Below are 24,576 nucleotides of genomic sequence, written 5' to 3' on the forward strand. Positions count from 1 at the left end.
GTTGCAATTAATTAGTTTTAATTTGATAGATATTTAATTGTATTTACAATTTCATCAAACAAAATAATGTATAAGTTAATTAAAAAAATATAGAAAATAAATGATGGACAAATGAAAATTTTATTTAGTTTTTTAGTAAATTGTTATCAATTTGGGTACTTTTGATATTGACACTCTAGAGGGGTATCTTTGTAATTTAACGTTTTTGTTGTTTGGTTCGCCGTAAAAAATTTACGGTCGGAACTCGAGTTAATCTAAAATGACGTAATTGACTTCAATACATCGTGGCCGAAGTCAATTACGGTGAAGGAAAGGTGAAGAAAAAATAATAAAATAATACACTAGGTAAAGATAGTTATATTTAAATATATTTAATTATGGTACTAATTACTCTTTTATCCGGTTGGTATATTTAAAATATGATAAGTTAAAATATGATAAGTTTTAATTTTTTTTTATTTTGTTTGTACAATTAAAATATGATAAAAATTGATTAATTGAGTATTAATATTTTTTTACTTTATAATTTTATTATTGTATTACTATAATTTATGTATAAAAAATAATTTAGTTATTTCAAATTAAATTTTAATTATAAAAAATAATTATATTATTTTTATTTATTAAATTATTTATTATTTATAATTTTATATCATATATTTCGTACTAAACAAACAGCAGAATTAATAAAACTTCACTTTATCACTACAAAACAAACAACAGAAAAAAATAGTTTTTATTGAACTCCACTTCAACCTTAAATTCGCTTCAACCGAAAGTCCAGTTTCAGTGAAACAAACATGCCCAAAATTGAAGTGCATTCGGAAGTCGTGAGATCATGTCCTAATTCTCATTTACAAGCATTCCCTAGCAGGAAAAAATGGTGTCACGCGCATAGTTCGTGCTTTTCTAGTTTAATATGAAGTATGAATATCTAGAAGTTTTTCATCAAGATCTTTCTCACAACTACGTGATGAAGCTGCAGTAGTAAAAGCTTCTAATCAGAATTTCTTTTCTATAATTCAAATTTCATGTCGACTCTCAACTATAATCAGATTCTCAACTAAAATAGACTCATAACCGAATGAGCGAAAGACTCTTTTAGTTCAGAGATAAAAACGGTCAAATATGGTTGGATTTTTTAAGAAACTATATTCCCATCCTTTTTTTTTTTGCATATAAATGTTAGATTTTGACATTCATATTCGCATCCAATCTAATTTAATGTCGAATTCGATCAGAATTTACCTAGTAACATCTCAAAAATCATTTTTTAGAAATGCTAACGAATGATAAATTATTTTCACATCCATCATATTGGGCCCTAACGGGCGAGCCGAGCGGATTATGAATCGACCATTATATCCACCCGGCCCATGGCACAGCACGGCACGGCACGGCACGACACCATGCGACAGGAAACACTACTTTTAATCTCAGAGCACTAAACCATTAGCCAAACAACTACGACCCTTAAAAGCAGCATTTACACATCTTTAAAGCTTTGTCCTCACGCTAAAGTCCAAGACCCAATTTGTACAAAACTACAAATATATTACACCCCAAGAGATATTCTTATCTAGACCCGATCTACCACGTCATCCATCGACCGAGTCATTTAAAACAGTTTCTACGTGGGTTTCCCACATATTTTATTACAATCCAACCACGTGTCCCATGTTGATTGGCTAGGACCTGGCACAGCATCTAATATTAAAAAGTCTTTTTTACAAGAAATTATTAATTTTGAAAGTGTATTACATAGGAATCAAAAAAATTTACAACTTAATACTATAGAAAGTAACACTAATTAATTATTTAAAAAGGTTAAACACATCCCAACTAACCAAACTTTTTATTAATTAGTCTGCAAACACCCTTTTAATTTTTGAAAAGTTTTACATTTGCCATCTAAACTTTTACGATTTTGTAATTAATTATTTCATTAATTTAAAGAACTAATAGACAAAAAGGCTATTTTATATCGTCGGCATGTGTTGTTTGTTATATTTTTATTTTTTGAGTCGAATATAAATTGCTATAATATAAATATAAGTCATTAATTCCAAATTTTAAAATTTTGGGTTGCAAATATAAAATTTGTAAAATGAAAAAAAAAATAGATAGTTCTGATATATTTATTGCTGACTAAAATAAGTATTTAAAGTGTTATAATTTTCAGGACATTAGCTCAAGTAGTGTAGTACATTCATAAACCTCCACAATCGAATGTAGAGCAATAATACATGTGCATTCAAAAGTGGGTATAAATTTTAGGCCATACTTATCAAAGGTTTATATTATTAAGCTTTTCTTATCACACTCTTATTTTTTTAATACTGAATATTAAAAAACATTGTATATACTTTTAGGCTGTATTTGAATGTCAGAATAAAATATCTAACAATAATTTAATTATTTGGTATAAAATTTTTTTTAGCTTGAATGAAAATTAATTATTTTGTTTTTATTTTTTAAACAAATCTTAGTATTTGTGATTTAGTAGAATAGTATACTTTACCTAAAAATTTATTTATTTTATTTCAAAAAGTAATCTAAACGATCAATATAGTGTTTATTTTAAACATTTCGTAATATTTTTCATTGAGTTAATTACACTATTGGTCCACAACCTTTGTATTTCTTTTTACTTTAATTTACTTTTTTTTTTTCAATCAAGTGTTTAACTACTTGATTTTATTACGATTAAGTCCCATACCAAAAGTTGGGAACCAAGGGTGTAATTAACTCATTTTCAATTTATCAAATACTGTATAATTTATACTCTAACTTTGGTGTCGGGTGTGAAACGTACGTACACCGGGCGCAGGGAATATTTCTCCACCACGTTTAAAGGGCAAGCAATTGGCCAAATTGGTAACGGCGAAACGAGACGACGCTCAATCCCCAAAATCCCCAAATCAACAAAGAAATCGAAGATCGTGATCGAGAGAGAGAGAAAGAGAGAGGAAGAGAGAAGCGCGAAGAAGCTTCGGGAAGAGGCGGCGGAGGGGTCAGCGCCGGTGCCGGTGCCGGTGCCGGTGCCGGAGCTGGGGGAGGACGCGATCTACGAGGTGCTGCGGCGCGCGGACGCGCGGACGCTGGCGGCGGCGGCGTGCGTGAGCCGGCGGTGGCGGCGCCTCGCCGCCGACGAGCGGCTGTGGGAGGCGGCGTGCGTCCGCCACTGGGAGGCCGCGCGCGACTACGGCGGCGCCCGCCTCCGCCCCGTCGTCCTCGCCCTCGGCGGCTTCCGCCGCCTCCACTCCCTCTACCTCGCCCCCCTCCTCCGCCCCCCCCACCCCTCCCCCCCTCCGATCGCCGCGTCTTCGTCGTCCCCGTCTCCGATCGCCGCCTCCTCGCCGTCCCCGTCTCCGATCGCCGCGTGGCCGATGGAGCGCGCCGGCGCCGGCGAGGCCGAGGGCGGCGCCGGCGGCGGGGGGGAGGAGGTGGGGGAGGGATGAGGTGCAGCTGTCGCTGTCGCTGCTCTCGATAGGGTTCTTCGAGAGGATGAGCGCGGGGGAGTACAAAGGAGGAGGAGGAGGAGGAGGAGGAGGGGAAGGGGACGGGAGAGGGTAGAGTCACTGCCGCTCCGGATCGGAACCGGTATGGTTACCGCCTCCTCTCTCCTCCTCCTCCACCTCCCCTATCTCACTTTTTCTTTTTTTCTTTTTTTCTTTTTTTGAAGTTAAATTTTGATTGGAAAATGGGTAGGGTCACCGCCCCGTTCACCGCATCGGGTATGCTTACCGCCTCCCCCTCTCCCTCTCTTCCTCTTGTCGTATCTTTCCCTTTTTTTCTATGTGCTTTTTTTTTTTTGTTTTTTTGTTTTTTTATGTTTTCACTTAATTTTGAGGATAAATAAGCATACTTTTGGTTCTCAAACTTTAAAGCGTGTCACGTTTTGATCCTCAAATTTTAATTTACTATAGTTATTGTAATTTAGTACAATTGAACTGAAAATTAAAGTTAAAAATTATAGTAAATTAAAGCTTGAAGATCAAAATCTCACACACTTATAGTTTGAGGACCAAAAGTGTAATCTAGCCTATTTTTTATTTGAAATTTCTCTCTCTCTGTGTGCTTGTGTGTGATTGTTATGGGATTAATGTGTTTCTTCTTGTAATATCTAGTGTTGTATAATATCATTAATATTATGCAGTGATGAATTATGCTCTCTTTTTTTCTTCTAATTAAATACCATCAAGAAGATAAAACTAATTGAAATTATATATTCATGTAAAAATCAGCATTAACAGGTTGAGCTCTTCACATTCATCAGTTAATGACTTGAATTTTTGTCACTTATGGCGTAATATTTTCTAAATTTTTTTTCATTTTAGCACAAATGAGAATGTTAAGAACATAAATTAGTTGTTTGTTTTGAAATTGCAGAATATTAAGATTGCAATACTTTTTCTATGTTTACATAGTTTTGCTGTATTTGTAAGTGATGCAATTATGGGATCATTTTATAATCTAAATTTGGTGTGAAAAAATGACATTAAGTAATATAAAGGGCCCTATTGCATAAAAAGAAAAATCTAATGATGGTTTTTATGATGTTGCAAGAATAAGCTCACATTTCAAATTTTATAAAATTAATTTTATTTTTTTTAACGGACCAAAATATCCTGCATCCTTGCTCGAGTGGGGGAGATGGAAGAGGAAGGAGAGGGTGTTGTTATTTTAGTCCATGTTTAAAAAATATAAATTTAATTTTATAAACTTTAAATTTTTTTTTTTTCAAAATTATGAAATTATTAAATTTTTTTTCTGGAAAAGGGCCAGTACAAAATATTTGCCCCTGTTGGAAGGGGGATTTAGGACCAGCCACTGGGGAAAGGTCTGAAACAGCATTATTGAGGCAGAAGAGGACAAAGGGAGAGTGAGAGTATGAATGAGTTAAAGAGAAGGGCCCACTCCCAAAGGGAGAGTGAGAGTATGAATGAGTTAAAGAGAAGGACCCACTCCCAACTCTTTCTCTCTCTTTATATGTGTTTGGCCAATTTGCATAAAAAATTTATAAATTTTGAGCTTTAGTAAAATTAGACCGTCTTTTTTTATTTTACAGATTCGGTTCGAATATTCAATAAATTGATCAAAATATTCTTATTATTTTTTTCTTTCTTTTCTTTTTTTTTTTTTTATTCTCTCGTTCGTTTTTTTTTTCTCTGTCCGAAAAAGGCAGCGGAGACAGAGGCGAAGAGGCGAAGGAGGAAACGGCCCGCCTTGCCTCTCTCACCCTCATGCCCTCGCTCTCACCCGTGCATCCTTGCCTTTTTTGCCTCTGATTCCGTCGAGGCCGCGTCGTGACTTTTTTTTTTTTCCTCTCCAACCCTCCTCCACCATATCTGATGACGATGCCTCTCTCATCCTTTCCCGCCCTTCTCGCCCTCTCCCTTTCCTTCCTCCTCCGACGCCAACACCTCTCCGCCGACGCCGACGCTGCGGAGGTCGCTATAGTCTCGGAGTGAGGATTTCTTAGCGGTGTTGTCGCCATCGCCGGCGCCGTGGTTATGGCCGTTGGCGGAGAGGCGTGACAAAAAATAATTGTAGAAGAATGAAGGAGAAAAATATAAGAATAACAGTTGAAACTACACCCAGAAAGTAGCAGTTGAAAAGAGTAATTTTGAATAAAAGATAAGTTTACCAACCTAATCAATTTTAAAATAAATAATTTTTTTTCTACATTAGAGATAATTTTACCACCACATATGGAGAGTAATGAAATTTTACAAATGAACTTCTTAACTAAATTCAACTAAATAAATTATTTATAGTTACANCATAATCCGCCCCACCTCGTAACCCGCCTCCCGCCGGCGCCCCGAATCCGCCCCACCAACTAATATTTTTTATAAAATTATAATATTATTAATATTTTGTAAAATATAAATTAATAATTTTTAATAATATTATATATATAATTTAACAATATTAATGGTAAAAATTAAAAATATCAATCACAATTCAAAACAAAATTCAAATATTTCAAATACATTAGAAATGAGAGTAATAACTTATTTGTATTTTAAACTTTTTTTTATAAATATATTATTTTTTGGGAATATTTTTTAAAAATACAAATGATATTTGGGGCGGATTCGGGGCGGATTCGGGGCGGGGCGGATTCGGGGCGGATTCGGGGTGGGTCAAAATTTTTTCCGTTTCCTGCCCTGAATCCGTCTCGGATCATAAAACTTACCCCGTTTCCTGCCCCGAATCCGTTTATTTTCTCCCATTTACCGCTCCCGTCGGGGCGGATCGGGGCGGGAGCTCCACCAACCCGGATCCGTTTGCATCCCTAGTAGCAGTTGAAAAGAGCGATTTTGAATAAAAGATAAGTTTACCAACCTAATCAATTTTAAAATAAGTAATTTTTTTTCTACGTTAGAGATAATTTTACCACCACATATGGAGAGTAATGAAATTTTACAAATGAACTTCTTAACTAAATTCAACTAAATAAATTATTTATAGTTACAATGCTTTCTGCTGCATTCAAATAAACGAGATAAATATAGCTATAACTCTTGTATCTCTGAGGGAGTCGTTTGGTTAGATGTAATTGAAAATACAATGTACTTTGAGATTTTATAGTTGGAAATATTATAGTTACAATTATATATATATATTGTTTGTTGGATGTGATAGAAAGTGCAGCAACCATAAATATTTTGTTTGATTATGTGCGGTTGATAAACGCATTTACAAGATTTTATAATTTTTATATGAATAGTGAGATTACTCTCTACATAAAAAAATATATATATTTTTCTATTAGGAAGATTTTTAAGGAGGTAAACTTATCATTGCTTAATGTTATTCTTTCCAACTACTGCAGTAAAAATTACGGTCAATTTAGGTGTAGTTTCAACTGTTACATTTGAGCCTCTTTGAGTAGTTCCAACTGCAATAATTAAATTCAAATATATGAAACCAAACAGCGTATACTCGCTAAAAAGAAAAATGACGAACAATTATTTGTTTTTTAAGTTTTATTAATGACGATAAATCGTTTACCGTATTATATTTATTGGACAAAATATGTTTATTTAGCCAAATAAATTTTTAACAAAATTGTTTTTCCAAATATAACTTTTTTAAAAATTATTATGAAAAAAAATCTATTTATTCAATATGATACTTGTGTAAATAGCAATCATTTATTAATAACTAGCGATAATATATAATATATTCGTCAAAACTTTAAAAATATCTTTAATATATCCTTGGTGGTCCTAAATGCCCTTATCGATTTTTAAATTTTTTTCAAATATAACCCTAATTCTAAAATTTACTAGTGAAATTTGGGATTTAGAAAGGTATTTTGGGAATATATAAAGTGAAATTAAAAATTTTTAATCTTGATGAGGAATGTATAAAAGTCTACTGAGAAATGCTTGGAGTACCCCATTTTTAAGTACCCTATTTTATTGTTGTTGAGTTGGCATACATTAGGGTTAGGGCTTAGGGTTTAGAGTACAATGATTGCAATTAACATTTAATAATAATATTTGGAATTTGGGTTGAGCTCTTATACTTTTAAAAGTATAGGAGTATTTGTGCCTGTAACTTTTTAGCTTTCAGATTTTCTTAATATTCGTATAGCACTACAAACGATATATTTTGGTGTGAGTGGAGTGATGGAACTCAAGTTCTATCACTTTCGTTATTTATTTTGGTATAAATCAAAAATATAATGTAATTCAAGTTACGTTAGATCTCTACTTCACCTATTTTCGACTTCCTCCTCTAAAGTGCCGAACTCGACTTCGCCACACTCAACCTCTTCTAAAAAATTTATTAAATAGTAAATCTAAACTCTACTTTCTTTATAATGAGTTAAAATTATCTTATTTATAATAAATTAGGATTACCTTTAAATAATAATAAAAAATTTAATTATATAATAAGTTAAATTTTTTAGCGATAAATTTATCACCACATTTAGGAGATAGCGGGATCCACTTACTTACATCAAAATAAATAACAAAACTTAAAAAATTAATTTTACAAGTACTCAGTTACATCAAAACGAATAAAAAAATAATTAAATTTAACTTTCAGACTGTACGAGTTACGTCAAAATAAATAATAAAAAAAAAATCATATTTTAAGAAAATTTAAATATCACTATACTTGACTTACGTACGATCTATAGATTCTTCAATCAGCCCCTTGAGTCTTCTTTGTTAGTGCTACATGAATCTTAAAACGATTCATCAGTTAAAAAGATACAAACTTATTTAAGTTTCTGTGCATTCTCAGAGCATACTTTTTAGGCGGTGTTTGGTTCCTCGTAAAACCGGCTTAAAAAAAAAAAAAAAAATCTCAATGGAAAAGTACAATTCCATGGTGAACCTTTTCTCTCGTGAGAGTATAGTAGTCGGACTCTCTCTCTCTCTCTCTCTCTCTCTATATATATATATATATAAATTTATTTTATAAATATATATTTATTTATTATATATAGTATTTTATTTTTATATAGAAATATTATTATATAATATTTTATTCATTATTTATTAATATTTCTAAATATATAACTTTTATATATTATTAATATATGTTTATTATAATTTTAAATATATTTAATATATATATAAATTATAATAATAATATATATAGTATGTTAATTATATATTATATAATAAAAAATATATTAAATAGTTTTTTTATTTATTTTTCTTTTCCAATCAATCAAACTAACTGTAATGGAAAATTAATTTTCTTTTTCTATAAGTCAAATACTAAACACGTAAAACGTTTTTTCCATCGAAATTTTTTTTCCACCGAAATTATTATTTTCAGTTTTACGAGGAACCAAACACGCCCTTAGCAACATTCATTGCTGATATGAAAAATATTTTTTTGCTTGTTTGGTTTGACGTAAAAATATTTATTTTTATAAATTTGGAGAAAAATTAAAGTTTTCGTTTTTGCTTTTTTTTCCAGCAAAACATAAAAATTCAAGTTGCGTAAAATTTTTTCATTGATTTTTTGACCGAATCAAATAAATGTGAACTTTTTTTTTCCTTTCAACCAAATAAATATTTATAAAAGATTATTTGTTTTACAAACCGAACACTATAAAAGCTTCGTTTGGGATTGCAACGAGATTTCCTTACGTGCGATGAGAAACGACGATGAGAAAATCTCTTATTTGTTTCCGTACGTAATTGTTACGTTCTGCATATTACAGTTAATCGGTTACGCGGTCCCACCGGAGAACACAGAAGTATATCTCTATATATTTTTTTTCAATTTCATTCTATCTAATAGAATTAGATAAATCTCAATAAACACGGAACTAAGCTAAAGTGTAAGAAAAAAACTTTTCACCGAAATTTTTTGTACATAATTATTTTTTACGATTTTACGCTGTACCAAAACGGATCTTAGCCATGCGCAAAATGTATGAATACACATGGTGCAGTGAGAATAGTTCATATTTTTGTTCTCTTGTCCTTTTTCTCCTTTCTCATGTGTTATAGCCGTATAGGTCAAGGCATGAGGTCCATAGCCTTTGGAGTTATTATTGTGTTGTGGTGTTTATGAGGACAAAGGGAGAGCCAAAGAGAGAGAGGGGTGTGTGTTTTGGAATTTGGTATGTTTTGGCCCTTTTGGGGAAACCCCCTTATATTATTTTATTTATTTATTACATGTTTGATGTAGTAAATGCTCTTTGAATAATAAGTGGGCTATATAAGTGTTTTTTTGTTTGGATGTGCCCACATGTGGCTTTTCTTTGTGGTGGCTCTTTGTGGATCTGAAAAGATGCCCTATCAGTAGTGTTGATGGAGACAATTTTTAGGCTGTTGTACCAATGTTTTTTTTTTTTTTTTTTTTAGTATAAACTTCAAATACCGTGTCTTTTAGGTGGCGTTTGGTTTAAAAATAAAAGGAGAATAAGTTCTTGTTCCCCCTTTGTTTCCAAATATCACGTTTTGTTTTCGGAAACAGCAGTTTCCAGATTCCTAGAATAAGTTGGTATAAGGCTGAACTGTTGTTCCACCTTTTTCTGGAACAAACTTGTTCCCGGATGAGAAGAAGGTTAATTAAAGTCTAAATTTAATTTTAACGACAGTAAATCTTTAATTAATCTAATTAACATATTTAAAGTATTATTTATTTAAAATAATTAATTAATTTATTATTTATAATTAATTATTATTAACTATATAATAATTATTATTCTTAATAATTAGATAATAGATATTATTAATAATTTATTATTTATAATTAATTATTAATAATTTGATAATTAATATTATTAATTTATTATTTATAATTACTTATTAATACTTTTTTATAATTATTATTATTTATTAATAATTAGATAATCGATATTATTATTAATTTATTATTTATAATTATTTATTAATAATTATTATTTAATAATAATCTATTAATAATTATTATTAATTAGATAATCGATATTATTATTTATAATTAATTATTAATAATTTATTTATTATTTATTTTTAAGTAATATTTTGATGTTAATTAATGAGATAATATAATTTTAATTTCAAATTATAACTCTTATTACTCTTGTTCCAATCTAACCATCCAAATACTATTTACCTTATTTCTAGAGACAACTCAAATTTCATTCAAATGCAAAATTGGTTTAGTTTCTTCTTATACCTGAACTTATACCCTATCCCTGGAACAAGCAGTTTTTATTTATACCCAAACCAAACGCAACCTTAGCATCTTTAGTTAACTGCCTGTTAAATTATATACAAAAAATACTTCAGATACCCAAGTTATAATCTGTTGAATATTCACTTTAGTACATTATGATTTACCAAAGTTTTACTTTAATATCATATGATTTTAATTTTGTCACTGATTTAACAGAAAAATTAAGATTGCAATACTACAGATAAAGTGATACGTTTTAAATTATTGGGTACAAAAGTGAGAAAGTGCAAAATTACAGAATAGTATTTGAAGTTTTTTCTAATTTTTAAAATAAAAAAATGGTTTTTGGGTAAATTGCATTTTTGGATCTTGAGTTATGAGTCTTTGGGTAACTTGCCTATGAAACTTAGATAGCTAGAATCCCACTTAGTAATATACCCATTTTTAATTTTTTTAATTATTTTCTTCTTGTTGTTATCTCCACTCTTTTTAGTGTGAACTAGTCAAATTTGAATTATATTTTTCCTCAAAATGTAAATCATCAAGATCTATTTGACTTTTGTTTTCAAGAAACGCCACCTCTATATTCAAAAATGTGGTTTAAACATTATACATCATTCATAATTCTCCATTTCATCGCGCTAGTTTTATCACATCCTTTTCATGCTTTTAGTTAACTATAGGTAAAATACTTAACCTTAGTTAGTTAATGAGATGAATTGATCTCCTTACCCTTTTTTAATTAATAATTAAGATTTTTGAAGGAATATATTTATGATGGGAAAAATGTTATTTCACTTATAAAATAAACAGTGCTTTAATAGTAACAAACCAGAATGACATATTTGAAAATATTAGAATTTTTATATAGACAACATATGAAAACTGAACTTTGTAGAAATATAAATGTAATTTACTATATTTGCAGGAATCTATATAAATTTTTTTTTTTTTTTTTTTTTTGTTACAAAACAAGGACTCAACATGGCCCTTGGGATAATGCGGTACAAAATTTATACTCTTTTTTAGGTGCACGAATAATATTGCTTTTAAAAAGTAAGGATGTGAAAAGACTAGTGTGATAAAATCGGCCTATGAATGGGCAGAGTGTCACATTGACATTCACTTTTGGTATTATTAGTTATCTTTGGTTAGAAGTTTTAAATTAAAACCAAATCATCGCAACAATATGTCAAAGGTAAAACAAAAAAGTAAATTGGTCCCCTTCTTTCTTTAGCATGAAATTTTGGGCTAGTGATTAACGCCAACGATCCGCAAACCACAAGTGGTATCAAAGCTTTAATTTTCTTTTAGTTCTAGTTTTTGTTTTTAGAATAGTAGTTAGCCCAAAAAGTGTTGGTTGGGCTTTCATGGTTTCATATCCTATATACCAATGTTAGTGTAGTTGATTAAGTTGACCAAAGCCTAGTTCTCTTGGGTCAACAAAGTTGGGCCACTTGGGATAGCCCAAGCCCATTCACACCTCTAATTTTATTTTAGGGATAACTGCCTATATACCTCTCAAAACTTCGGAAACATCTAATTTTTTTTATACTTTCTTTTTTGGTTTCAAATATACCTCTCGTTGTTTCTCTGTTATTCAAAAATACTCCTGCAGTTATCATTCGTTAAGTTATCTCGAATTAAACGTGAGTTATATGTCTACCAGAATTTTAAAAAAAATTAAAATACCTATTTTGCCCTAAAATTAAAGACAAATAAGAAAAGTTGATATCGGTAGCAGAGTATATTTGAAAAGATAAAAAATTAAAATATTTATTTTGCCCCTAACTTAAGAGCAAACAAGAAAAGTTGGTGATGGTAGAACCGTAGAAAGATATATTTGAAATGGCAAAATAGTAACTTTACAGAGGTAATGGTTGTTAGTAACAGTTTACTAATAAAATTTAACTCTAGAGTTATATATTTGAAATAACTAGAACGTTAAAAATATATTTTTAATATTAGTCTTTTAAGAGGAATAAATTAGAAAGTCAAAAATATTTTAGGGGTATATATATGCAATTGCCTCTTTATTTTATTGAAAGTTGAAGCCATATTGTTTAGGGTTATAAATTGCCCCTATGAGGTTTCACGCTTTTTTGACACTATTTATATGCACTATTTTGAGGGAACGGTAGCATATTATCAGTTTCGTTTATTTTTTTATATTATTTATCTAACGATCAGAAGGTTGCCAATTTATACATTTTTGAGAGTGATAGAATGCTACTTGCTTCTTTCATTTTTATTTTTATTTTTTTCGAAATGGACTTAGCTGAATATGTGAAACATATAAAGCTTCGAACTTGGTACCAATCATCAGGCCATTTTGCCACTTGTGCTAGGAAAGGTCAGTACCAATTTATACTTTTAATAATTGAATATATAGGGTATTTTTCTATTTAACAGTGTAAAAGAGCTCAAATCAATTAATGGTGTAAAGTAATTTTGTTCGATGAGAGCGGTAGAGGAGGAGAGAGAGGAAATGAAAGGAGGGAAAAAGGAAGCAATGGCGAGAAAGAGGGAGACGAAACGGGAGGAGAAAAATAAACGAGAGAAAAAGGAGATTTAATCTAAAAATTCAGACTTAATCTAAAAAATCGAAAAAAAATGGTCTATGTTTGCAAAAACATAAAACTGGCGGAATTTTTATACAAATTGGTCTAAATTTTTTTAAAAATTTATAATTTGGTTGATGCAAACTGATACAAAAATTACTAACATGGTGATATTGAGCATTTTAATTGGATGGTTATTATAATTCATAAGAAAAAAGGTTTAATTCCCAAGTAGGATGGTAATTATAATATAACCAAAGAGAACTAACCAATAAGAAACTATCATGTTGGCATATTTGAAAATTTTAAAATTTGTATATAGCAAAACATTTTGAAATCCCTGAAAGAGCATGAGGCCTAGTTTGAAATTTCAAATTCAAGTCAAATATAAAAATAAAAATAAAAATTCATATTTCATAAAATGGAGAGTCAATAGAAAGATTGAACTGATATCATTCATTCTAATTTTACCTCTCATCAGAGCTCTTTTGATAGTCATAGAAAATTATTTAGTGACTGAAAATGAAATATTAAAGTTTAAAATTACATACAGTCAATATGAGGTAGCTACCTATTTTCTACCATCTTTTATTATCTTCTCGCACACCAGGCAGGGTTAATTTCATACAGGTTCCTACAAATATAGTGAATGAAAAATATATCCTTACAAAGTTCAACTTTCATATGTTCTCACTACAAAAGTTCTGATGTTTTCAAATATGTCTTTTTGATTTGTTACTGTTAGAGAACTGTTTATATTTTCAATTTTGTCATCACAAGTATATCCCTCCAAAATCCATAACAGTATAATATAAAAAAGTAAAAATATGAAAAACTAACCAGAGTTACGCAGTTAACCTATGGTTAACTAAATTTATCTAACGGATTCTAACAGTAAGAATATATTTGAAAACATCAGAACTTTTGTAGGAACACCATATAAAAATTAAACCTTGTAGGAATATATTTGTCATTCGCTATGTTTGCAGGAATCTGTATGAAATTCACCCATATATAAAAGGGAAGATACAGACAACGAGATCAATCTCAATTGATCAAACCCAATCTATTCTGTCTATAACAAATGACAAAATTATCATCTTATGTAGAGAATTTGTGTTCACAAAATTACAAAAAATCAACTCTCTATCTTCTAAGAGGATTTGAGTCCTATCTTGGTTCCACACTTCTTGGCTTCTACAATATTAATGCCAATTCCAATTCCTCAAATAAAACAAATAAAAAAATAGAAAACTAATCCCATTCTCTGACACACCCCTCCAAAAAAAAAATAAAAATGATAGGTTTGCATGTCAATCTCCTAGCATTGTATTAATGCTACCCAATAGGCCAACATTGACATATTTAATTAGAACAACATTCAACTTACAATCTATTGTTAAATATGAAGTTAAATCTAAGATGCGGATTCTTCTAGGTCACACTAGGTTGATTTGACAATTAATATTATTAAATATAATTTAAATTATTTAAGTTTTATATAAATTAAACTTTATGATATCATAATTATTTTTATATAATAATCAGAGTATTATGAATTATGCTGGTGGTACACTTAAAACTAGGTTGTAGATTTTATATCCCTATCTATTGGATGAATAAGGTGTAAAATTTATAATAAAAAATAGGCATATAAGTAGCATTTATCATTATAAATTAAAATTAATTTCATACATATCCTTCCTCCAATCTTTAATTACATAGATATTCCTCTCAAAATATAAATTTAAAAAGAATAATTATCTATATACCCCTCAAAATTTTACAAATATCTAATTTGCCTTATTTTCTTTTGTGTTTTCTTTTTTTTTTTTTGAGAGATAGGTAGTACGCTACCTGCTTCGTTTATTTCATTTAGAAATAAATTTAGCTAAAAATGTGAATCAACTAGGATTCGAACTTAGGTCTCGGATACCAACCATCAAGCCCTTTGCCACTTGCTCTAGGGACGGTTGGTTTTTCTTTTGTGTTTTCAATATACCATTCATATGTTTCTTTGTTATTCAAAAATACCCCCGCAGTTACCACCCGCTAAGTTATCTCAAATTAAACGTGAGTTAAATATCTATCAGAGTTAAAAAAAATAAAATATCTCTTTTGTCTCTAACTCAAGGGCAAGTAAAAATGTTAGTGATGATAGAACATATATTTGAAATGACCAAAAATTAAAATACTTCTTTTGCTCCTAACTTAAGGACAAATAACAAAAGTTGGTAATAGTAGAAGGTATATTTGAAAGGAGTAAAATAGTAATTTTAAAAAGATAAAAACTATTGCCAACAGTTCACTAACACAGTTTAATTCTAGAAATATATTTGAAATAATTTGAACATAAAAAAGGTATTTCTTATAAGATTAATTCATACAGGTCCCTGCAAAATAGTAAATTGTAAATATATTCCTACAAAGTTCAACTTTTATATATTGTTCCTGTAAAAGTTCTGATGTTTTCAAATATGTCCCTCTAGTTAGTTACCATATCACTCACAGATTATTTAATAGGAAAATGTACGAAAAATTATCATAATATCCAAACTGGTAATAATTTATTAAAAAACAACATAACATTTTTTTTGTTTTGTCCATCATCTATTATCTATATCATTTTAATTAACATAAATACTATTTTGTTTTAAAATATTATAAATACAATTCAATTTATACTAATCTAATTGCAACAAACTACACTATATAAATAGTAAATAAAAAATCATATTAATTTAGATAAAGAGAAAAAAAGATTAACAAAAAATATATATAATATATTTTTAGTTTCAGCTAATTTTTTATTATGATTAACATGAGAACCATAAGATATTGATAAAAAAAACTTGAGTACGCAAAAAATACATTTTATAAATTGAATTAAAGTTAGTTTTTGCTAAAAAATAAATTTATTAGCCTTATATAATACGACACAATTATTATAATTAGAAATAGCTAAAAGTAAATTAGTCTAAAACTCTAATCATTGTAATGGAGGGCATTTTTGATATAATTCATTAATTTATAAGGGTAAAAATGATGTGAACAATTTTAAATGAGTATCCACATGATTTATAACTTTTGAGGGACACGTTTGGAATTACACTATAAATTATATAAAATTTTCAAGCTATTAAAATATTAAGTAAATGATGTCAAAATTTTTGCTTTTGAAATTATTCAGATAATCTAAATTACATTTAACAACGCACATTATTCTTTGAAACACAATACAAATTAAGACTCCCCTATTATAGGCCATTTTTAAATTAATTGCTCAACTTTTATTTTGTTTCGGTAAAAACGTTCAGAACTTATCTGAATTACAAACTATTTTAATTTAATTATTCAATCTTTTAAAATTTAATTTTACTGACCAAACTTTTGATTTGTTAGATTTGAGTTAGTCAACGTCGCTTCGACTTCAATATGTAAATTAATTATGTTTTAATAAATTTATAATTGTGAGAATTATATGAAATATATTCACAAAAGCTGTAAAGATAAGCTACGCATTCAAATTTTGAAATTACATATATAACAAATAACTTACTTCTTTTAACTTTTGATTCAAAAAAATTAAGTGAATTTTAATAAATTAAATTAAAATTTAAATTAATATTATTATCTAATCTATTAAATTTAACAAAATTCTAATTATTTTATAGGCAATAAATTAAAAATAATTAATAATAATAAATAGTTAACAGAGTCATGAGCTGAGAAAACAAATCAGCCTAAGTCAGAAATTTAGAATATGTGAATGAAAGAATAAGAAAATTGAGAAGCCTATTTGAAAAATGGGCTCTAGTTAATGAGACTAATTCATACTTTTCTTCTTTTTTTTTTTTTTTTTTTACTTACATAAATTTATTAAATAGAATAAACAGAAAATGACATGAACATAATTTTTTTTAGGATAAACTTCAGATACCACTCCTGTGGTTTCGCACTTTCTCATTTTAGTACCCTGTAATTTAAAATGTATCAAGTTAGTGTCATGTGGTTCCATTTTTATGTTTTCGTCAGTTCTTCGTTAATATTTCGTTAAATTATATAAAAAAAGCTTCAGATACTCTACCTAGGTTTATCAAATATTCACTTTAGTATTCTTTAATTTTAACTTTGTCACTGATTTAACGAAAAAATTTAGTAGAATCGATAATAAAAATATAAAAATAAAATCACAGGATACTAAATTGATATACTTTAAACCACAGAGTATTAAAGTGAAAAAGTGTGAAACCATATAGGTGGTATTTGAAGTTTATTATTATTTTTTTTTTATATATAGTTTACTCATATATGATTACTCACCTACCAGTTAGTGCACTTAAGGTTTTTTTTTTTTTTTTTTAAAGAAAATTTGTGATATTATCGAAAGTTGCAGCTAAGTAGGCTAGAGCTAGGTGGTTGAAAAAAATTGAATTTAAAAAAAAAAAATGTGCGGTGAATGTGATGGCTTGGTGCACCTGGTTCATTACGTGGTGCGCCCGGTTCACTTAACAGTTTCTTCTTGTAACGCTGAGGCATATTATATGATCACCATAATGATCATCAATCTACCTTTTTTTTTCATTAGGTCATTAATCTAATTATTGAAGCCTTTTGCTGATTGATATAATTTTTTGGTCAAAGTAAGATGGTAAGTTTGCTTGTAAAAGATGTCACGCCACATAAATGCACAAAAGAATATATAAATAATTATTTATTGTATTGATTAATTTTATTTACTTTTTTATATTTTTAGCGTCTTATTTTATTTTTTCATTTCTTCTTTTATGTTAAATATAAAAATATTTAAAATCGCTATCTTTTAATTTAAATTTTTAGAGTACAATAATTATTTTACGTAGTATTAGAGTAGAAAATTTTGAGTTTGAGTTACGGCAAACTCCTTAATGCTTCCGACCAAGAAAACGAATTATTCAAAAAACATAAAATTTTGTTAACAAAGAATAAAAAAATAAACTTTTAAAACAATTTTACTAAGAGAGAGAATCAAAATTCTTATTTATTACCAGCAATGTTATTTTTGCTACTACACAGTATATATGGAAGAATCTATGTTATGCTATACTTTATTAACTTGTTACTTCTCACCATTATTCGCAATCATTGTCGATCACCATTGTTGCTGCTATATTGTTACTTGATGCTCTCCTCAGTAGTATCGTTGTTATCGCCGCTGCAAACGTTACTGCTAGTGGTATCACTAGTACCAGATACTACTATACTGCGTAACTCGTCGGCGAAATTTTGAATGTTCCGATCGGACGACCCGCCCTCCGCGACGGCAGCTGCCGCCGCCTCCTTCCACTTGGCGGCCCGCGCCCTCATCCCCTCCGCCTCCGGCCGCCGCACCCCGACTCCGTAAACGTCCACCAGAAACTTGGCGTTCGTGACCTGATCCCCCCACTGCGGGAACGCGATCACCGGCAGCCCTGCCGACAGTGCCTCCAGCGTCGAGTTCCACCCGCAGTGCGTCAGGAAGCACCCGACGGCCGGGTGGCTCAGCACGCGGTCCTGCGGACTCCACCCGACCACGAACCCTCGACGTCCCACATCCCCCTCGGTTGTTGTCAAACCTTCCAGAAAGTCCTCCGGCAGCAAGCCGCGGCTCTCCTGCCGGACGACCCACAGAAACGGCCGGCCGGAGTCCCGCAATCCCCAGGCCATCTCTGCCATCTCGTCGGCCGTCAGCACGACGACGCTGCCCACCGAGACGTACGCGACAGACTGCCTTTCCTGCGCGTCGAGCCACGACATGCAGTCGTCGGCGGGCGTTAAGAGGTCCCCGCGGAAGGGGTCGGTGAGCGGGCCGACGGGGGTGAGGGGGCGGAGGGAGGAGAAGGCTGCGATAGCGTCGTGCTCGAGCTCGTTGAAGGAGTTGGCGAGCAGCCAGCGGGCCTTCCCGAGGTTGCCGAAGCTGGCGAGGATGGTGTCGGCGAGGAGTTTGTAGGGGTTGGAAGGGTGGAGGAAGGAGGGGACGTCGGCGGCGGAGAGCGGCGGGAGGCCGGGGAGGGAGACGGGGGGGTCGGAGTCGGAGAGAGGGAAGGCTGCCAGGCGGTGGTGGTAGTGGTAGTAGGCCGAGAAGACCGCGCACGACTGCACCCAGAGGACGGCCGCAGGGATGCCGAGACCTTCCGCGACGTCGAGCGCCCACGGCAGGAACGGGCTGCCGACGACGCAGGTGACGGGGACGGTCTGGCGGCGGAGGAGCGCGGCCAGGGAGGGAGGGCCGGCGGACGCGAGGTGGCGCATGAGGTCGTCGAGTGCTGCCAGCGGGCCGGACGGCTGGTCGGAGAGGAAGTCGAAGCGGAAGTTCGGAAGGGGAGAAACATCGGAGGAGGAGGAGAGGAGGCGGGCGCCGATGTCGGAGGTGGAGGTGAAGGTGACGAGCAGGCCCTTCGCCGCCAGGCGCCGCGCCAGGCGGAGCACCGGGTTCACGTGGCCCTGCCCCGGGAATGCGATCAGAAGCACATGCGGCGAAGTCGCCGCAGCAGCAGACGACGACGACGACGACGACGACAAAGAGTCTTCTCCCATATTATATATGCTCGTTAAAATTAGAGTAGAGTGCAGCGAAAATTTACAAACTAAATACGTAGTAGGTCTGTGGGCGTGGTAGAGACGGGGGCAATATAAATGAGAGGGGCGATGTAGTAGGTGTGTGGGTGTGGTAGAGATGCGGGCAATATAAATGAGAGGGACGCTGGGGAAAGTGCGTTCGGGCTGAGGGAAATGGATAGGATTGTTAATGACCAAGCAGTTTTTTTTTTTTAATTTTTTCCTTTTGTCTTCTGTGAAAGGCAATGATGTATGCAGTGTTTTATTTGCAATAACTTTTATATATATGTATATATATATATTATTTTTTTTTTTGTTATATAGTATATTATATAGAGCTAGCTGACTATATATCTATATCCGAGCTCCGGTATACGATTATAGTATTTGGTTTTCGATCTGGTGGAGGCGTTCAGAATCAACGATCCACACGTTAAAAACTGGGAGTGCGGGTAGGGGTATTTGAAAGTTCCAGAAATAAAATTTAGGTAGTAGTTTTTCAGCATAGTTTTACTTTTGAGAGTCGAAACTATTTCAAAATTATGCGAGTGAATGGGTGGTGGTAGGGTGATGAGTTTGGAGGGTTTACGGGGTAGAAGATATCTAATTTCTTCGAACTTTGGGATAGAAAGATGTATTTTAAACGGTTGGTGAGTGAGGATGTCAAGGTGTGACATTCGTGGACGTTGGAGATTTAAAGTGCGGTGAGGTAGTGCAGAGAGTGTAGGGAAGATTACTTTAATTTCACCGGCCATTTGATATAAGTTGATTTACTACATAAACGAGTATCGAAAAAAACTAAAAATTTTTATTCCTAGAAATTCATATACCCTAGATCATATTTAACGGTGTGGGATCGTTGATGTTGACGCGTAAGATCGGAAAACGAAACGACTATTGAGTACCGGAGCTCGGTACTATAGATAGTATAGGTAACCGAATTATATTATAGTATATATATATATATCATAGTATATGATTTATATAGTATTATATATAGTATATAATATATATATATAATAGGTATATATTATATCAATATAGTCCGCTATGGTGCGTTGTAAAAGCCCCAGCACTTGTGCTTGTAAGTTTCTTTACCGTTAAGATCTACTTCTCGGAATCATTTTCAACCATTAAATTAAGATTGATACTATTCAGCACACCCACTCTACTCAACCCTGGACGGGGGGCCCACATCTCCTCACCGCATATGCTCTTAAATCCAATTGGATAAAAATCTACAACGACCAATAACTTGGTACTTTAAAGTATGGAGCTGCATTTAGTATACATATATAGGTGCGGCTCTATACTCTTGAATGAGTATAGAGCCTCTTGTACTATAGTTTTTTTACCTTTTATTTTTCTTTACTCCCTTTTTTTTTAATTTTTTCCCAATTTTTTACGTTTTATATTATACTATCAACCAAACTCACCAACTCAACCCTTAGGTCTCACTATATACTTAACCGAATCACTCTCATTCTAATCTGCACATTTTTTCATCCTAACTTCCTAAATTATATTATTACAATATTATCTCTAATACTCATATATTATATTATCCCCATCCTAATATATTATATACATATATATAATATATGTTAATAGTATTTATATAATATATTATTATTATATATATATGTAGTGTGGTGTGTGTTGTGAGTATGTTGTGTGAGTAGGGTTAGGGTTGTGTTATATGGAATTTTATTATTGTGTGTGTTTTGTTGTAAGGTGGGTCATGCTGTCTTGTTCTGTCTGAGTAGGTTTGCTGAGGAGGTGCGTTTAAGTGTTGATTCTTTTGTGGTTATCTTAGAGTATGCTTGTTGTGTGTGTGTGTTGTCTAGTGTGTTGAACGTGTGGACTGTGACTAACGGGTACCGCCATGCTTCAGCCAGGGTGTGGGAGTACATCTCGAGGTCCGCGAGTGATCTCGTCGAGTTCATGTTATGTTGTGAGGCCCTCGCGGGGGCGGGTAGAGGTAGTTTTTTTAGGTGATGGTGGTCTTGAGGACGGGGTGGTGTGAGGGGGTGGTGGGTGTTAGGTGATATTGTGGGGGGGTTAGTATATATATATATATAAAATCAAAAACACCACATTAAAGAACTATATACAATAATCAAAAACACCACATTAAAGAACTAATATAGTTTTCTTTTTAAAAAATTTGGGAAATTTCAAATACCATCCGTAATTTTACATTTACTCACTTTAGTATCTTATAATTTACAGTATATCAATTTAATATTCTGTGGTTTTATTTTTCTCTTTTTATTATCAATTTCACTATTTTTTTTGTTAAATGAGTGACAAAGTTAAAACTAAAAGGTACTAAAGTGAATATTCGATAAATTTAAGTGGAATATCTGAAGTTTTTTATATATAATTTGATAAAATATTAACAAATGAGCTGACGAAAAAAAAAAAAATGAAACCACGGGACACTAACTTGATACATTTTAAACTAAAGGATACTAAAATAAGAAACTGCGAAACCAAAAGAGTGGAATTTGATGTTTACCCTATGGATGCGTTTGGTTCGCATTATAAAAGATTACTAGGAATGAAAAGATGTCCGAGAATTTTATTCCTATTCATTCTATTACTAAGAATGTGAAATTCCTGTATTTGGTTCGCACGGTCATATTATTTAGCCATATTATTTATGGTTACAAAAAATATACTATTTATTTATTTATTTAATTAATTAATTTTAGATAATGCTATCAAAAATTTCAGCATCTTTTTTTAAAAAAATGAGAGAGAGTATAGGTTAGAGAGAGCATAATTAAAAAAATACAAAGAGAAATAGAGTCGAAATTAGAGGGAGTGAGAGAGTTGAGATTTTAGAAAAAGAGGAAGAGAGAAAGCTTAGTTTAGAGAGAGAAAAATAGTTGAATTTTAGAGAGAAAGATAAGTTTAGAGAGAGATATGAGATTAGAGTGTAAAGAAAAATAATACCAATTAGCCGGCGGATAGGGAGAAAGAAAGAGATTAGACATATTATGATTATTTCAATCCATTAATATGAGGATACCCATCCTCTCTCAAAGGAATGAGATTAGTACTTTAGGATGAATTTTATTCCCAAATAAATCTAATATTACCAATTAGATTACTTAGTACCTTTAGTCAAACACCGTCATATTTTTTTATTTCTATTGGATTATTAAAAATCTTTAAAAGATAGCGCGAACCAAACGCACTCTATAAATTTTGTATGAGTTACGTTTGTATATACTAACTGATATTAAATACTGTATATTAAATACTGTATATAATAGTTAGTTGTTGTTGTCTAAGTAAAGCGATAAAGCAATTTAAAAAAGAAAAAAACACCTTGGAATCTACAAATTTTATTTGAATTTTTATAAAAATAATATCAAAAACTGTCCTGATTATTAATTAGAAAAAGGGCATTGAAAAAAGTGGATGGATATATTATTATTTGATTTTAAATATGAGTTTATTACTGATCTAATGCTAGCTACCTTCCTAGCGAAAAATTCTAGAATGCAACGGGTATATTAGTGACGTGGCGTAACAAATCAATCAAATTAATTCTTTTAAGAATATATGTCCCATCATGATTGTAAAAAAATATTTTTATTATACTTTTGTTTGGAAAAAAAGAATATGGTTGACTTATTATTAATGACGTTGTGCAAGTGTGATAGTGTAGAATTCCTCCTTCCAGGTTTACCGAAACTGAACAGAGCCGTGTCATGGAGGGCAAGAATATTTTATTGGAAAAAATGTACAATCTGCAAACGTCCGGACACAGCTGATCCGTGCACAAATGGGTCTGTGGTTTCGAGAAGCGAAAAACGTGGGGCGGGGAAAAGCACTCACAGGAATATACTGTTTGTCTACTCTGAATAACATTTTTCCATTTTGGACTCTCAATTAGCACGTATCTATTTACTATATACTAAAGTAAAATTTTTTAAATAATACTATCACGTGACTTTTTATATATTTATCATATATCAAACTCAAATATAAAATAGCAATTTTATTAGAAAATACTATTAAATCAAATTAAATCAAATTATAGTAATTAACAAATTATACCAATTAAATATAATCATATATACAATTAGGAAACACTATTAAATCAAATTAAATCAAATTATACCAATTAAATATAATTATATAGAGCAGGGCTGCTGTGCTCTTAGGAGCACATAGGCCTCCGTGCTCCTGAGCTATTTTCGATGATGAAATTTTCGAATCGACGATCGGCTCCGTTAGACTTGATCTAGCACATTTGAAGTTTCTAGAAAATAATTTTTGCGATTTTTTGATATCATTTACCTAGTGATCGAAAGGATTCAAAATCCATAGTTTTTAATGATTGATATCTGCCGTTTTCAAGTTTAACGGTGTAGAAGTATTCAAATTAGATGAAATTTTGATACAAAATTCTTTATACTATCTACAACAAGATCAATATTTCTGATCGAAAATTGTAGTGCTATATCACCACTTTTTATAGGATTTTTATTTTCAGCCGTTAAAAATTATTGATTTTGAATCCTTTCGATTGCAAGGTAAATAATATCGAAAAATCGCAAAAATTATTTTCTAGAAACTTCAAATACACTAGATCAAGTTTAACGGAGCCGGTCGTCGATTCGGAAACTCCATCATCGAAAACGGCTCAGGAGCATGGAGGCCTCCGTGCTTCTTAGAGCACAGCAGCCCTGCTCTAATTATATATACAATTAGAAAACACTATTAAATCAAATTAAATCAAATTATATCAATTAAATATAATTATATA

At 31.8% G+C, this 24,576-nt stretch overlaps 2 protein-coding genes across 2 annotated transcripts; one reads left to right on the plus strand and one right to left on the minus strand.

Annotated features, from left to right (window-relative positions):
- LOC109717982 (F-box protein GID2) lies at positions 260–4,175 on the plus strand. Its single transcript, XM_020243949.1, has 2 exons — positions 260–264; positions 2,831–4,175. The coding sequence occupies exons 1-2, from the start codon at positions 260–262 to the stop codon at positions 3,459–3,461; spliced, it is 636 nt and encodes a 211-aa protein (XP_020099538.1). The 3' UTR covers positions 3,462–4,175.
- On the minus strand, positions 18,204–19,927 carry LOC109718985 (cinnamate beta-D-glucosyltransferase-like). The gene has a single exon (XM_020245507.1). It carries the CDS (start codon positions 19,767–19,769, stop codon positions 18,369–18,371), a length of 1,401 nt encoding a protein of 466 aa, XP_020101096.1. The 5' UTR covers positions 19,770–19,927; the 3' UTR covers positions 18,204–18,368.

The sequence above is a fragment of the Ananas comosus genome, linkage group 12 (genome assembly GCF_001540865.1).
Source record: "Ananas comosus cultivar F153 linkage group 12, ASM154086v1, whole genome shotgun sequence".
In the NCBI taxonomy this organism is placed as follows: Eukaryota; Viridiplantae; Streptophyta; class Magnoliopsida; order Poales; family Bromeliaceae; genus Ananas; species Ananas comosus.